Here is a 17,651-nt window from a genome sequence, read left to right on the forward strand (position 1 = left end):
TGTTCATTTAGCACAAAGGGGAAACATTCACTGGTTCTAGCTTATAAAACGTGAGGATTTGCTGCTTTTCTTCGTTTTGTTTCTTGCAATATCAATATTTGGGGGTTTGGACTCTCTTTTTTCGACAGTGTGATGACAGTTTGTATTGTTTTCTTACATTTTATAATCAAAACCAATAATCAATTTATCTAAAAAAAAACAAACAATCAACAATGAAAATAACCACAGTTAACAATGCACATCCTTCAGTCTAACATGCTATAATACCGTGGTATATAAAACACATATGTGTGTAACTGTAGGAAACGTCTCGACTCGTCTGGAGGCTGCTCCATTCATGATGCTGTGTGCCGTTCACACGAGAACAATCATCAGTTAACAGAAACAACATGGACGTTTTTGACCTGTTAAAAATGTAAATGAACAGAGACGTCATAATAGAAATGTACTAAACTCGTGACTTTTTGATGAACATGGTTTTACACAACATGTTTCAGTGTTAAGTTACAATCACACTACGTATCCATCCTACCACGTAGGCCCTAATGAATAGACACCATGTCTTCTGATATGGTCTGATGAGCAATCACACACTACAAACAGAGTGGTGCACAGTTTGGAGTCAAGAAGGGTGATAATGTGCTGAAAATGAAAAGATACTTTGAACTTTGAACTGTGCAGTACATTGCTGTGTCCTTTCATGGCATCTTTAAGAGTCGTGACCACACAATAACTTTGAATGGTTTCATTCACACACTGTTTGCCGGTATTTTCTTCTCATTCCACTGCCTGACTCCACAACATTTTTACCACCTGAATGCTTAAAGTAGAGGATATTCTCACCTGCCAAGATGGCTTCGTGCCCCTGTAACTTCTGTCCAGCAACACACTGGGAGCAGTCAGTGAATCTAGAGTTTTCCCACAGATCTGCAAGCTCCTCGGCCAGCCGGCAGTCGGGAACCTTCACCATGTCCATTGTGTTCTGGCCTGAGACGTTCACAGAGTCCTGTACCACGCTCACCTGAGAACACACCTGAGTAAAATGCACCATTTGTATGATCTCCGCCAGGAAGATCATGCACTCTGTTGTGTGCATGCGTCTTGTGAGCGAGTCCGTGAGTGAGTGTGTATTCATTCAATCACACAATATAGCAGTGGTTGTTGCAGAGACACCTTGTGGAGATCTGCAATCTACTGCCTTTCTAGTTTGCTGCATACAGTCATTCTTACACACGCAGAGTTTTAATTTGAGGGTGAACTGCCCCTTTATCACAGGCACTAGTTCACGCAGAGGCAAATAAAAGCATACAATGTTCATAAAAATAAAATAAATCACATGCTGTGAATGATGAATGTGGGTTCTCTGCCTCCGTAATCGATACATCAGACACTCAATATGGAGGCTATTCAGAGACGAGCTATTCTTCCTTCTTTATCCAATCAGATCGGCTACGCTCTCAAAATCAGCATTGTCGTCAAATTGGATGTGTGAGCTTGTGTGTGTGTGTGTGTGTGTGTAATCTTCCCTGCTGACTTCACCACCTGTTCCAGACAATGTCAACCAGACTCATTTATCTCTCAACAGGACTTGCTGCAAACACAACACACACACACACACACACACACGAGCAGGCTCATAAGCAGAAACACACATTCTCTCTCTCTCACAGACACACACAAGCAGGCTCATGAGCACAAATGCACATTCTCTCACACACACTAATTACTGAGTCATTTCCGACAGTTTGGGCTTTTTACCTGCTTGCTGTGTCACCTAATCAAATAGCAGGTAGTTACCCCATAGCCCTGCTTAGAATACAGTTAGTTATCATTTGGAAAGTTATTTAGCGCGTTACAATTCATGATGAAACAGTCTGATAAATATAACACTAACGTCAGGTGAAAAGGAAATAATACAGTACGGTAGTCCTTGATGGCTAGCATCACTAGAGTGTTGAAGTGGACTTGAAGTAATTTAGCTAATAACAATGTCAGACGATGAGCTGGTGGAGTACTTCTAATTCTTGAACTGACATCAAGTCAAGTCAAGTCAAAGTTCACTTTATTGTCAAAGTTTCCACATGTGTTATGCATACAGAAAATTCGAAATGCCGTTTCTCGCAGTCCCACAGTGTAATATAGACATGAACATATAACATATAATAGAATAAAATAGAATAAAGTTAAGAACATAAGGGCCTAGATAAAGGATTAAACAAGTAGCAGCAGAGAATAAAAAGTGACTGGTGCTGATAAAAAGTGACTGGTGCTGATAAAAAGTGACTGGTGCTGGATGAGGGAAGGGGTGTGAGGGGGAGTAGATGTCCTGGTATGTTCCATTTGAGGCAGTGGGGAAAGGTGGGTGAGGGGGAGGGTAGAGAGGTCAGGGGAGAGATGGCAGGGGGGGAGAGAGGGGGAGCGAGAGGAGAGAGGGAGGGAGAGAGTTCAGCATCCTGACCGCCTGGTGGAAGAAGCTGTTCCTCAGCCGGGTAGAGCTCGAACGGAGACTGCGGAACCTTCTCCCTGAAGGCAGGAGGCTGAAGAGGCTGTTGGAGGGGTGGGTGGGGTCACCCGCAATGCCGAGTGCTTTGCGGGTGAGGCGGGTGTTGTAAATGTCCTGTAGTGTAGGGAGTGAGACTCCGATGATCCTCTGGGCAGAGTTCACAATGCGCTGCAGGCTCTTGCGGTTGGAGGCGGTGCAGCTTCCGAACCACAGCGTGATGCAGCTGCTGAGGATGCTCTCAGTGGCGCCTCGGTAGAATGAGAGCATGATGGGGGGGGGGGCTCCTGCTCGCTTGAGCTTCCTGATGAAGTACAGGCGTTGCTGGGCCTTCTTTGCCAGTGCAGTGGTGTTGCTGTTCCAGGTGAGGTCATCTGTGATTGTCACACCGAGGAATTTGGTGCTGCTCACCTGTTCCACAGCAGCACCATTGATGGTCAGAGGGAGGGGGGGTTGGGAGTGGGTTCTCCTGAAGTCAACAACAATCTCCTTTGTTTTCCCCACATTGAGGAAGAGATTGTTATTTTGGCACCAACGGACCAGCTGGTTCACTTCCTTCCTGTAGTTAGTCTCATCGTTGTGGCTGATGAGACCTACCACGGTAGTGTCGTCAGCGAACTTCACGATGTGGTTGGAGCTGTAGTTGGGTTTACAGTCATGGGTCAGCAGGGTGAAGAGAAGGGGGCTGAGCACACAACCTTGGGGGGCCCCCGAGGTTGTGTGCTCAGCCCCCTTCTCTTCACCCTGCTGACATAAAACTCCCCCAGTTAATTCTTACAAACTATGAGTATGTGTTGAAAATGTGCAAGTGTGTTTTGAGCGGTGATTTAAATTACACATTGATCATTTCCTGCAGAGTTTCTATGAGGACATTTGGTTGAAGGACGAGTGGTTACACCCACAGCCATGGTCGTTAGCGGGACTGCATATAAAGTTAGCATAGCCGTGTTTGCCTCCCTGTTGGTGGTCACAGACGGCTGAAATTCTCCCGTGCTGCTTCACAGGTGTACGATCACCCGGGAAACCCATAAGCGCTCGCCTCTCTGGAGGTCTCCTAGTCTCCCAGACAACCAGTCATCAAACCTGCCATAGAAACTGCCGTTTCTTTGCTGGTGTTTGGGAGACTAACAGGAGGAGCTGGGAGCCAGGTTCATGAAATCAACATCAAATCCACTTCCCCATGACTAAAAACCTTTATCTGGTTGAAAGATGTAGTTAAAAACAACCAATATTTAAAGAGCATGTTGTACAAATGTGGCTAAAAAACAGATAAAATGTTTGTGTCACTTTTACCTTGTAAGTTCCGTCTTAAATTGCTTGTTCATTCTATTTTTACTTCGATCCTCTTTTTAGTTTTAAAATGCCTTGTATTATATATTTTAACTTCCTTTATTTATCGGTACTTATTTCTCTCCTCGTGCTGCTGTGACAACTGCATTTCCCCTCCAAAGGCTTATCTTATGATATCTGTCTCATATTAGTGCTGATGAAAGCATTCAGCAGATTTAAGGTTTTGGATCAATTAACAGTCCTGCAGCCAGTAGCAATAAAGTGCAGTAAATAAGTGAGTCAGTAAGTATTTGACACACTAAACTGAAGAAGAAAACAATTTCTCTTCATATTGAGATGAAGAAATATTTGACGGCTCTAACGAAATGTAGTATTTTCAAGTCCTCCTCTCATGATTAAGTGTTGAGGAACATTAAGGTATGAAATAATACTATATGTCAAACAATCTTGAGGATGATCTTTGTTCTCTGTTTTCTTTGCTGACAGCTTCTGAACACATTCAGGAAACTGTTCAAGAAAATCCCAACAAAGTGACCTTGCTATTAAAGCTTCAGGGAGGCTGACACCCAAAAACTCCACAAAATAAAACATCCCTCCTCATCCATCCCCATCCGCCCAACTGCCCGCCTACTCGCCCAATAGCACATCCATCCACCTATTCAACTCGCACAAAAAGAGTCCTAGAAAAGGAGGAGACGCACATACAATAGACAAGTGCGTGGCAAGCAGGAAATTGAATGTCAAGGAGCCTTGTTTGCTCCTGATGGAGGTTTTGGAGTTAGCCTGAAGGGGACAGAAAGACAGAGAGACAGAAGGGAAGATAATAAAAAACAGAAAAAGAGGGTAAGAAAAAAGGAGGAGGGAGAGGGGGGGAGATACAGGGCTAATAACATGCATAGAGAATACAGATGCAGATACCAAGAAGAGAAGAGGCCTTCACACATAAAGGGGGGAGGGGGGGGGGGCTATTGGAGGGATCTACAGTTGGAGATGGCCTCTTATATGCAGCAGCTCATTTCTTGCAGATAATTGACAGGGACACGGTGAGAAGAAAATGTGACTTTCCTGAAGACTAGAGCATTCACTATGTGTGTGTGTATATGTGTGTGTGTGTGTGTGTGTGTGTGTGTGTGTGTGTGTGTGTGTGTGTGGTTGTGTGTGTGTATAAGTGTGTGTGTGACAGTCTGGTTTCCACAGCTGGCTCTATTAATCACACTCCAGGAGGATGCAGGTCTAACTGACTGACATACATCCATCTCCTCAACACACTCATACATAGGAATGCTCACATGCACACACACACATGGAGGAGTGAAGAGCGGGAAGAACAACAAAAAAACAGAGGACAGAGACAGACAGACGGACAGAAGAGACAGAGGACAGAAGTTCAGTCGGCTCAAGTTGGAATGAAAAATGGCTTTAGGAGATGAGGGGGAGGGCGGCGCTGTGTCCTGAGTACACACGGAAAAGATAAACAAGTGCTGAAAAGCGAATTGGAAGGGAGGCCAGTGAGCCTGGTCAATGGGCTTGGGTATAAATAGCCCAATTAGCATGGCAGAGCAGTCGCTGGGCTCTCAGATGCAGCGTGGCAGAGGTGGTCTAATTACTGGCTAACTTGACCAATTATTCCACTGTTTAACCAGGTGGAAACTAAATCGCAGCACCTGGTTATTTAGACACACTCGCTGCCCCGACAGTCTTCACGCCATTAGCTGTCATCTTCTGTTATTGTCAACCTCCTCCTCTTCCTCCTCCTCCTCCTCCTCCTCCTTCAAACACTCCTTCTCAAACTGGCAGAGACGTAGCCAGTTTAAATACCTTTGCAATTGCAGAACAGACAAATGCACCCAAAATCCATAACGACAGATAATTGCATGAATCGACACAGCACTGTCAGGACCAACAGACTACAGAGCAGCTTCTTCCGTCAGGCTGTGAGACTCCTCGAGTCCTCCTCCGAACTCAACCATAAGAAATACATTTTTATGTTTCTTATGTTGCATGAATGGGATTATAACTGCATTATTAATAGGTTTAACTATCACATCACTCGCACATTTTCAGGGCAATCACGTCATTAGAGTCTTGTAGTTGTATCAGTGAAAGTTTTGGCTTGTTGGTGCTACAACAAGAAATGTTGAAAGGATCACCAAAAATATTTGTCTTTGTCCTGTGGGGACAAACACAGAGCGCCACGTTGCTGTGTATATGTGAGAGAGAGATGTATGTTATTAATAATAATAATTTGAATGTCAACGTTATAAATGCCGCTCCAAATTATTCGGTAGCCTACAGCCCTAATTATGTTGTTATTACCAGCGTGGAGGCATATGAACTCACTATCTTTGCTTTGAGAAATCCACGGAGCCCTGGAGGTATTAAGATGACCATTAAAATCGGAACATTAGGCCTCGTATTAAAGGCCATGTATCACACAATCATAAACACACAGGCTACATATGAATCATATGAATCATGTCATGAATGAGCAGCACCAGTGCATTGAAGCTCAGAATGTACACGTGTTACAATAACAGGCTTCATGGGAAACGCAATCACAGGTCGAACATCTTTTCTAAACAGCATTATGTCAGAGGTTTGAATGCGAAAAATGCAAATATTCACATTTGTGTGTCGTTTTTTCATTTTCCAATGTGTGAAAAGGCCGTTATAAAAAAGCCCCAGCGAAGTGTTGAATTTACCAACCAGCTGACTTGTATTTATTCCCCGGCGGTGTTAATCATGACAGTGATGACAGAAATACATTCTGTGTAAAAACCTTGGGTAAAAAAATTACAGTAATGAAGAATCATTGCCGCTATATCACCACAATCATCATTTGTTTTGGTAATTAAGTTCCCAGGATAAGTACTTGCTAAAGCGCTCGCCTCCCAGTTAGCTCCTCCGACATCAAGATGGATCTGTCGTAAGCTCCCTCTCAACCCTCCAGGCAACGCAGAGTTAATATTGAGGTTCTGTATCCAGATGATTTATTCACAAAACATCAATCTTTTTTTCTGCCTGTTTATGTGTTTGTTTATGGATTTACAGTGTTCGGCCATGCGTGAAATAGTTTGAAAAAGGGAGAAAAAAAAAATCTAATCATGTGAAATTCATGAAGTTGGGGAACACTTGTTGTTTCCCTGGTATTCTGACCTTGTATATTGATGCATGGATTTATGGGTAACTATATGGCACTGAGTATGAGTGCATATCTCTACTAGCTCTATGCAATTGTCAAGATATGTCAGTCCCACACGTCAGTTTCTTCCAAACCCCCCTTACCACTCATTTTCAGGGCTGCCAACACACGGCGCTCAAATTGAAGCAACTTTAAAGCAATTTGATCGACAGACTAGCTTTTGAAAACTGGTATTCTTTATATGAAGTATGTTAGTTATTGCCAACATGGAAATAATGGAGAGCTGCTAACAGACAAGCCCAATGTCTAATGATGTAGAAGTTGTGTTTTTGTGATGGATGACCAATCTTTCCACCGACGTGTGTAAATTAACACATTTTTTTCGGACATATTTCCACAAAATAAAATAAAAACACAAACTGACAGAATGAGGGGAAAAACGCGACCCAATTCTGTCTGCAGTGACAGGGTCCGACAGTAAATGGCTGCTAGGTCGGCGAACAGCTAATGCCAGAATGGTTGCTGTATTTTGAATTGTTCATAATTAGAGTGACAACGGTCCCGTGTAATTACACGCCGTATTTCAATAATAAATTGATACCACGAATAGCTAAACACAATCAACTCCATCGCGCACCTGCTGCAGCCCACTCACTACTTTTGTACATTTACCCTCCGTGTATTAGCTGCTGTTGCTCCACAATGTTAGGTTGAAATTACGACTCGTCTTTCGATCAGTCTTGGCTGTCTCAGTGTCGGGTCTGCTGTCTTTGTTGATGACGGGTTATCACTAGATTGTATTTACTCCACACTTAACTTTCACTTTTTGTTTCCCGGCAGAGGAAATGCAACAGCAGAACTCTCATTTGCCTACAAAGTAAAGCTTCTAGACTCGGAGCATTGGATACACGTGAAACATGTTTTCTAGACCTTTTACAGCATTAACTGGTTCATACCTGCACTGTGTTTCAATTCAAACACCACAGTAGTCCGTGTGATGTTGCTGCTTGGGAGGAACAAAACCAATGCATTCAACAAAATGATTCAATGTTCCTTTACAGAAGGGGAGCAGCAGTGTACGACGTCATCATCTGTTACTCAGTGGAAATTTGATTGCAACTCAACCTGAATCGAGTGTTCAGGGGTAATACTGCACATCACATATTTTATCACACAGGGAATATCTAGGCCTTGACCAGGTGGGTCTGTATTAGCTGAAAATATGAAAGAAAGGATAAAGTGACCAGTAAGCCCGTGTATTTTCATTAAAACCAGATAAATGCACACACTACAACGGCTTAATAGAAATCTGTGATCTTTGAACTTGTCCTCTGAATCCTCAGAGCGCAAAGCTCATCACCAGCTTTTTATAATGCATGACTCGCCCTCCGCTCTCCAGCCAGCCAGAGCAAACAGGCTCCATGTCACGACCCACTCTGCAGCTCTTTTTTCTCCGTCTTCCTTTCCTATTCGTCTTCTCCGCCCACTTTTAGATGTTATTGCCCCCCCAAAAAAAATCAAAAACACTCGGAGCAATGACAGGATATTTGACAGACTCTGAAACAGGATTTAGAGTTAGCCGCCCTCTGGCAGCTGCAAAAGGTGACTGAACTGATTCAAACTGAGAATAATGGCAGAATGTGATTTTTTCGTGACACCATTAAACCAACATAGCCCCAAACTCCCAGCACCATGAAATAAAAGTAAAAAAAAAACCCCACTGCACTCACTCTCCTTGGAAGACAATAGCTAGAACCTCCTTTAATAACGGGCTACTCGTCTGATCCAAAGGGATTATAATTGTATTTCAAGCACCTTATCCAACCTATAAGACAATTTTACAGTCGCTGTCCAAACAAGACACTGTTTGGTCTTTTCTCTGAAGCACAATGTGTGACATTCTTTGTATATTCTGGGGCTTGTTTTGATGAAAACAGAAGAAAAACTGGGCAGATAGCCTGACATCACGTTGGAGGAGGAAAAGAAAAGCGCGCCACATCAGAGAACGTCACAAAAACCGTGCAGCACACGTAACAAATCAAGTAAAGACAATGTAATGAGCCGCAGGCGACAGGCTGCACACTTCCAACTCCTCAGCAAGGTATCCAACTGTACGAGTTGTATGAAACTAGCCGTCATCACCAGTAACGGCAAGTTGGGGGAGGACTATTATCTGAAACAACTTGTTGTGCCACGGCGCCGTCTGTTGAGACACAAACACAGTTTTTAAATCTTCCATAATCACACCACTGTATGTCCCAACTCATATGTTTCTTGTGTTGGAGCGGTCATTTCAGTGGGCTGTTTGCAGGGTCCCAGCTGTGTCCATGACACACACAGACGGGCGGGCCGGCCTGCCATTGACACAGAGGTATTTAGGTATATCTGCACAGACAGAGGCATATTTCATGCATGATTTGAAATCAAGCTGCCGAACGAGCGTCGGGGCCTGCGCCCAGATTTACAGCCAAGCGTGCCTGGCCAACCCTGTCCTTACATATACACAGGCTTTCAGACAGAGTTTTCACCAACACACACACACAGACGCACACTCAGTTTCACCGCTGGCAGTGAGCATGAGCCTCTGCATGTCGTCTGTAAGCACCAGCCATTTGGGTCCTTTTTGTTTCCAGGCTTTTGTTTTCTCTGCTGGAAGATCACAGACACGAAAGTGATAGCTTTGAGACTCTGAGGCCCGATCTAAAATGCTTGAAGGAAATGTTTGGACAAAGAAAACAAATAAATAAGCAGTCAAAAGATGCCCCTTCGTTCAATTTCTGCCGTCTTTACTCTGGGAGAAGCAAAGAGCTTCTGACGGGATATAAAAGACCTGTTGATGTGGTGCTGGTGCAGAAGTGTCGCAAAGGCAGTATCAATTAAAGGATCCATTGAGGCTCAAAAATTGGTGACAACAAGCTATCACGGTAAAAACCCCATTGCAAGACAAGAAAATCAAGCTTGCACTCTGTTTGCTCATTCTCTTCCTTTGTCTGGCCGTCTCAATCAATTCGTATTTCCATCGCTCTGATTAGGTCCCCAGATCCCCTTTTTAAATGATCCAAATCGTCTTACCCTTCTAACCTTTTGCTCCTGTTGTTCTGATTGGGCAAAAACAAAACCATATCAATATATTTGACCTCATTTCCCAGGAATGAAAGATTGCTTGTGTCTTCCCCTTTTTACCCAAACACAAATCTCTATATGCATCCTTTCTCCCTCATCCCATCCTCCCACCTCTGCCTCTTTATCCTGTTCAGAGAGCTGGTTGTGTGTGTGTGTGTGTGTGTGTGTGTGTGTGTATGTGTGTGTGTTGCTCATCGTGCAGGGAGGGAGCAGCTGGAGCATCTGCAGTCGTCTCCTCTGACATCGGCGCGGCATATGGCAGGGGCCCTGTGAAGGATGGGTGCTGTCACCCGGCAAAGTGCTTACCCACCGACAGGAGAGGAGAGCCGCACTAACACCATGAGGAAGAGGAGGAAACAGCTGAACATCAGCACCCCACTCATTTATTCTCACACTGCCACCCCCGCCTCAGGAGGGGAGGCACTGGAGGAGCCTTAAAGAAAAGACCTCGGACCGGATAGACGTGGCCACGTGGTTGAAATATGTTTCAGTAAATTGCATCATAGATTGGCTATTTGCAGAAGATAAACCAATCAGGGAAGAAAACACCGCCTCCTCTTCCAGTTAACACATGCAGGCGCTGATTTCACATATGTATTCATCACCCTTCTATGGGTCACGCAGGAGTGCATACGCCTGGTTACCGTTCATTACATTGATATTAACTAAATTTGCAAAGGCACAGCTTTTTGCCTGGGATTTTGCCTCACATGTTACAATTACCACTGTGAATAAGGAGGTACTTTTATCCCCCAAAATTATAAAAATGGTAAATATATCATATTTGATATATAAAAAATATTTTTTTATCAAAATCCTTCTTTTTCCACTTCCTGTAAAACTCATCTTGAAATAGAGGGGTGGATACATAAATGTAGAGACTAGACCGTACTGGACCCTCAAATTGTAATAAAAAATGATAATGCAGTCATTTTGATTACAAATATTAATATTGTTCAAATACACCTGAGAAAAACTGAGAATATTACTCGTAAAATGATCTTCAGCATATTAAGAGAGATGGACAGACTAGAAGAGGGAGGTGGAGATGGTGTTGATATTCATATTAATATGAGAGATAATATGATATTAATATGCAGCTCAACACACACTACACAGTTCGTTGATGGAGATTTGATGAAGTGCAAATTCAGGTTTGAAGAGCACAAACTACATCTGTGCACGATTTGTTTGCATTTCAGTTGTTAGATATTGTGTCGATTAATGAAAGCCCAATTTCTTCCTATTAGTTTCGAATAATAGTTTTTTAGTATTCACAAGCCTTTATCTTTCCCACTACAATCTTCCTTTCGGGTCTTGTAAATCCCACCAGTGCTGTGTTTACGCCTCCTTTTCAGAGGCAGAGAATTTCCAGTCGTCACCAGCGTGACCTCAGCAAATCCGGCAGAATACATAATCCTCCTCTGTTAACGTGTTCCTCCTAAGATCTGTGTGATCCTCCCCGAAATGCATATGCAATGAGTAGAGAGGTGCACCTTGCAGACATTTGCACAAAGGGACGTGAACAATGCGACTCCAGTCTGCCTGATGCGACTGACACAGTATTTGTGTCTGGGGCAGAATGCGTCACATCTATGCCTAAAAAAAAAACAGGCACAAAAGTCTGTACATCTAGACCTTTTCCCTCCGTCTCACTTCACAGCGATGTTTACTGAACCTGAAAAAGAAAACTCGTCATCTCCCCTCTCTCACTTAATTCATGTCTAAATCAGCCAAATATGCAGTACTTCTCAATTTCACAAGAGCTTGCAACTTGTATGGAAGACAGTAAAATCAATCCAAATTGCAATAAAAGGCAAATGTCAGTCCATACTGGCAAAACAACATGTCGTTATTAAAAACAAATGAGGAAGCACCTCTTGGATCTGACAGCGATGTGACCCAAGACGGGAAAGAACAGGTCGGTAATTCATGTCCAGGAAAAAAGGGAATGAATTCCCAAACAAGTCACGGTACGCTGCTTCGGTAAGGTAGTAAAGTAAAAAGGCCATTGTGATAGTTTATTATCGTGGCTACATGACGAAGAACAATAGCAGCGTCTATCGACTGCATGCCGGCCGTCCTCTGGGTCAAACTCAAAATCAAGGAAGCATCCTTGAACGGCTGAATCTCAAGGATGCTACGTCATCGGCCCACGTCGAAGGACTGTTCGGAGGATTTTCAAGGACACGTGTGTATCCTCCCCACTCCTAAAACACCCACAATCCTATGCGCATGATGCACTTTATTTCCCCCAATTTGGAAAACAGGGGAAATATACTCGTTAGCTTTCAGTTATTTTAACTCAGCTGTGAACCAAAATCTTTAACAAATTTGAGGACAGAAATTGCCAATATAGTTGCTGAATCTTCACTCGCATTAGATCTACAAAGCTCAATTTAAAAGCGCGTTCCAACTATTGTCGTGCAGCGACAGACTTGTTCAGCAAGCTATTAATAGCACAGAGGCCGGCAACTGCAGAGATAGACAGCAGGGTAGAGCCAGTATCTTCCCACTCTGTCAATGAAGGGTTTATTTCAACCAAACCAGAGTGATTGTTGGAAGTGGAAAGAGCCAACCAAGACATGTTCAATGAGTTTTATTTTGTTTCTGTTTGAATGAAGTTACAATCAGCAGGGTTAAACACTGCTTTTAAGGAGAGCGTTTTGTACATTCATAAATTACAGCACGTATATGTTGATTCATTTATTTTCAAATAGGCCCACATGTTGTGAATCTATATACTGTTTTGAGGAAGGAAAATCTGAATTCCTACAAGAAATTGTAATGAACTGAATTATTCTAAATAAAGTTGAAAAGTTCGCCCTAGCCCCGCCGAAATCAGCCGAAACAAAGTCTCATGTGGCGGCAGCAATGTGCTTTAGTATTGTGTGACAACAGTGTGTGGATGATGCATTAAGTTGTTCCACTTCACTCAGTTAATCTGGATCTCTACGCTTTGTAAGGCTACTCCTCCGCTGCTTGTTTTCGTCTACACTACAAAACCTCACCGCCACTTGCTGTAAGTCACTTTGGTTTATACCAAAGTCAGCCCACAACAACGGTCGCAATGGCAACGGCACACGTAAAAATGGCCGCCGCTCTGACCACCCTACTACTGTGTGGTGGGTACAGAGATTATCATGGTTTACCCTCCATGTTGCCACAGTCGACTGAGGAAGAGGAGGAGACGGTCTCCTCTGAGAAATAAACCAAATATGTCCTGCAGCAAGTAGTTCTCTGGATCTACTTGCTCTACTTCTGGCTGACTAAAAGGTGGACTGGTGTGTTTCAGCAACCAATTTAACATGACTGACAGGTAAGGTTTGCCATAAACTTCTTCTTTCCAAAAACAACCCCTTCTTTCTTTCCCTTTCGTCAGTCAAAACTGACTTCCAGGGTAAGTAACCCTTCCAGAATCAGTCCACACGACTCAAATCACGGCAGCACAACGTTGTCAAGATTTTCTGTTCCGGTATTACTCTTAAAACCCTCAGAGCATCTGCATTATCTATAGCATGAAGAGCTATAGATAGCAATGTTCTGACCTCAGAGCAAGAGGTGACCTGCCGTGCTGACAGGGAAAGACAGAGGAGAGGTAAAGAGGGAGAGGACTTAACCTCTTTACCTCTGCGTCTCATTAGAGGGGCAACGAGAAAAGAAGGTAAAAACATGTCTCGTCAACATAAAAACATTCTCTCTGGAACTAAATCCAGTCTTGGCCTGTGGTTTTGTGTATCATGAATCCTCTTTTATTTCTCCTCTTTGTCTGTTCTTCATCCCAGTTGGCTCGATGCCACCAAGTGTGCCCACTTTTCCTTAGAAGGCTTTTCCTTCAATCTCTCTCAAAGTCTCCTTCCCCTCCTCCTTTATCTCTCGCTGTCGCTCATGCTCTCTTTTGACAGCCAACGCAGCACCGTTAATGGGAGCTATCTCCTCATTAAATACCTGCAGGTGTCTGCAGCGCTTTGGCAGTGACGGAGACACAGAGAGAGAGAGAGAGATGGAGACAAAGAGAGAGACAAAAAGTGAGAGAACAGCGGCTGGTGTTGTTCAGTCCCTCTCCGATGTGACACATCGTCGGATTCCCTGTGCTACATTTGAATTACTAATGTCTCCAGAGGCAGATGAATCGAGCACAGGGACCAAGGGTCAGGAGGAGAGATTGAGCCAGTGTTCCCCTCCAACAGTGATCTGGCCTCTCCTCGTAGCCTTTCCCCCTTTGACACTCTGCTACACGGAGTAAAAGAGGAAGAAAGACAAGAGACAAGGAGGAGGGCAAAGAGGGAGGGAGGAAGGAAAGGCAGGGAGGCTGAGCCGGGAGACGAGGGACACAGGGGAGAGGTGAAGGTAGAGTGAGGGGCGAGAAAAAAAAGTAAGAAAGTGTGATGCTCAAAGTGGGAGGCAGCCAGAGATGAAAGAAAAAGGGAAAAGAGGAGGAGGCGATTGGGCTTGAATGAGAGATAAGATGGAGGGGGAAAAGAGGAAGTGGAGGGGATGAGAGAAGAGAGAAGAGGGAGCGAGCTGGGCTCCCGGGCGATGGGGCTCTCTCAGATGCAGGACGAGACCATCTGGACGAAAGCGGAGCCAGGTCTCTGACGTTAAACACTGGGCTGCACTTGCACATGGAAACCAGCAGAAGAGATTCAAACACCCGTTCTGCACTTTCTTACCACCATCCACCCACAACCTAACTCCACCGACCATCCTGCTCACATGTTGGTCGAAAACGCTACCAGACCTCCCTATTGGCAATCGTATCGCTTACTGCACACAACATCCCACTTCCAGACAGCCTTTTCCCCCTAACACACACACACACACACACACACACACACAATACTGCTGTCTGTATATCAATTCTCTGACTTGCTTTAAGAAACTCTGACCTCTCAGGTCATCTGGGGTTGTTCTGCTGAATTCTTCTTGAGGTTAAAAATAGAAACGCTATTAGGCAACACACAGTTGGAGAAAACTGCTAACGCACATGAGAAATCTGATACACAATACAAATGGATCGCTGCATTTTTCATTTCTCTACTTTCTGCCCTCATTGAATCTTTTCTTCTTCTTCTGTTGTACACAGCTTTATTAACAGTATTCACCACATAGATTTGTGCATAAAATGTGTTTCAGAAATCCGGTTTGCCTTATCTTGCTTGTTCATCAGCAGAGTTGGTTAATTACAACAGACATTAACGGGGGAGGAAGTGGCCACGGAAGACTAGAACCAGCAACCTCACTTCCTCCCCTCCAGGAGAGTGGATGCATGCAGAGATGCGAGGACTCTTCAAGGTAACTTTTCACACTCTCCTCCGGCTCATTCACTCTAGTCTCATCCCCAGAATTACGTCCCAGCGAGACACGCCTGCACAAACACACGATATAAGCATAAGATACTCCCCCCCCCCCACACACACGACTCTACCCCCCCATCCCACATGGCTCTGAAGCAGCACTGCCCCTCCTCCCCCTCTGTCAATAAACCCAGTTTGGAAACACTTTAAACAGACTTGCACATTGCTCCGCTACAAAAAGGGAAAACTTCAACACATGCTCTCCTCCATACCCGCAGGGTCAATTAGAATTGTTTTAAACAGCCACTGCCATGCTTTTTAAACATTAATGGGCGCATGCATTACAACTAAGACATTAACATATCCAGAAAGTTGAACCTCTTCTCTGCTCCCTGGCTCCGGCGTGAGGAGCAGAGGGGGACGACAGAGAGGACAGTTGACCTCTGCTGCCCCCTGTGTTACAGCTGGAAAACAACAAGGGGATTGTCAACGAGGAGCAGCAGCCGGCTTTGGATCAGAGCAAATCGGAGCCAAGCCACCATGCCGGCTGAATGACAATCAGCTTGTATGTTGGTGATGAGAGCGACATGTAAACCCAGAGGCTATGTAGCACCAATAAAAATATACATTATTCACTAACAGGGACATACGATGAGCTGTAGTGTTGAACAGAAAGACAAGTGAGACAGGAATTACAGTTGTGATCCCTTCTAGGGCAAAAGCACCAACACAAACTTAGATATTTCAACAACAGTCCTTATTTCTAGGTTCTATGAAAATGACATATTTTGGGGGAATTACAACTAGTTCTTCCAACACAGTTTGGGTTTTAAAAGTTAATAACAGAAGTCTGTGTTTGTCTGCAATGTTGCAATAATAATTTTGATCCAGCAATATAATCAGGATTATGAATTTCTTTGGGAATGATTTTTGAGCCAGAAAAAGGAAGACAGTGTGCACTCTGTGTAACAAATCATGTGAGTTGAGATCAGCAGTGGCAGCCCTTACCTCACAGAACAGTGTTCATTAGTCACCAGGCAGCAGACCGTTGGCCTCGTCCAGCAGGAAGTCCCCCCTTATGAACTTCTTGAAACCCATGCAGTCTTTCCCCTGGACAAAGCGGTACGCTCTCTGGCTCTCTGGGAAAAAGACAACACATGGACAAACAAGATTATTTGGAGACTTTCACAACGTGATTAAGCTCTGCGTGTGTGAAAGTGTGTGTGTGTGTGCGCGAAAGAGAAAGTTAGTTATGAGTCACGGCCATAAGCAGCGGAGAAACAATGCCGAAAGAGGCTGGGTGCAGGAAGCATTGCCTGCAGGGAGCTTTTAACACTTCAGAAGAAAACAGAATCTCTCTCTCTCTCGCTCTCTGTCTCTCTCACTGTATCCTCTCGCAGCCACATAAAGACGAGCGGTAAACATGAGACAGAACTGCTGCGCCTCTTTAGCCAAGAAGTGAGAAATTGCAGGGATCAAAGCAGTCCAATTATCATGTGTTTATGGCGTGCCAATTATCTCTGACAGTGGCAGGAAGGATTCTGTAACACTCGGTTGCACTACAAAGACACGGGAAAAGGTGCTGGAGCTCTTGTGTGTACAGTAGTCACACTGCGGGGGCGGTCACCTAACAGTCACAAATGCTCACATACAAGGTCAAAAGATAATTGAGAATAGAAAGGTAACAAGTAACTGCAGCTCTGCTGGAGGGACGCAACACCATTCTTTGGAGAAATTACATCATCCGCCATTTTGTTAATGAGTCGAAAATGCTTCCTCGGGCACCGCTCTGGGATTTCTGCATGTGTTCAGCCGAGACATGCTTCAGACCGCTTCTGTGTGTGGAGACATCTTTGTCCAGTCCAATCAGGAGAGACGTGCGATGACGTAAGGCTGTATATATGTCTGTTCTTGTTGTGCAGCCTGTCCTACAAAGGTTTAAATGGCATCAAACGATATACAGGAAAACCACTGGAAAACAATTCACTCAAGTCAAGTATTTTCATTTCTTTGCTAGATGTCATCAGCACATGATGTTAACATGCATCTGGGTGATTGGCTTTTGTTGAGAAAGAGCAGCAACACAATCCAGGAGTAAATTCATTCAAAATAAACCAAAGATTCAATCACGCCAACGCTCGTGCTCATTTGGCCGAACTGACAAAGTGTAATAGCGATCATATCACAATATTTCTGACCAAATACCTCAATATCAGAACAATATTGTAGGGTTGAATATTGGTGCACAAGATATTTACACAGTGAGACTTTTGATAAATAATCATCTATAATGTGGATA

General features: G+C 44.0%; 1 protein-coding gene across 1 annotated transcript in view; it reads right to left on the bottom strand.

The window, feature by feature from the left end:
* Positions 1-17,651, bottom strand: part of spop (speckle type BTB/POZ protein) — a gene marked incomplete at both ends in the record, with an annotated part of 133,286 nt that overhangs the window by 39,718 nt on the left and 75,917 nt on the right. The window contains 3 exon segments of the mRNA XM_079282512.1: positions 844-1,021; positions 16,361-16,375; positions 16,382-16,491. Coding sequence (XP_079138638.1) covers positions 844-1,021; positions 16,361-16,375; positions 16,382-16,491 — 303 coding nt within the window.

This window comes from Melanostigma gelatinosum, assembly GCF_949748355.1.
Source record: "Melanostigma gelatinosum genome assembly, chromosome: 13".
Lineage (NCBI taxonomy): Eukaryota > Metazoa > Chordata > Actinopteri > Perciformes > Zoarcidae > Melanostigma > Melanostigma gelatinosum.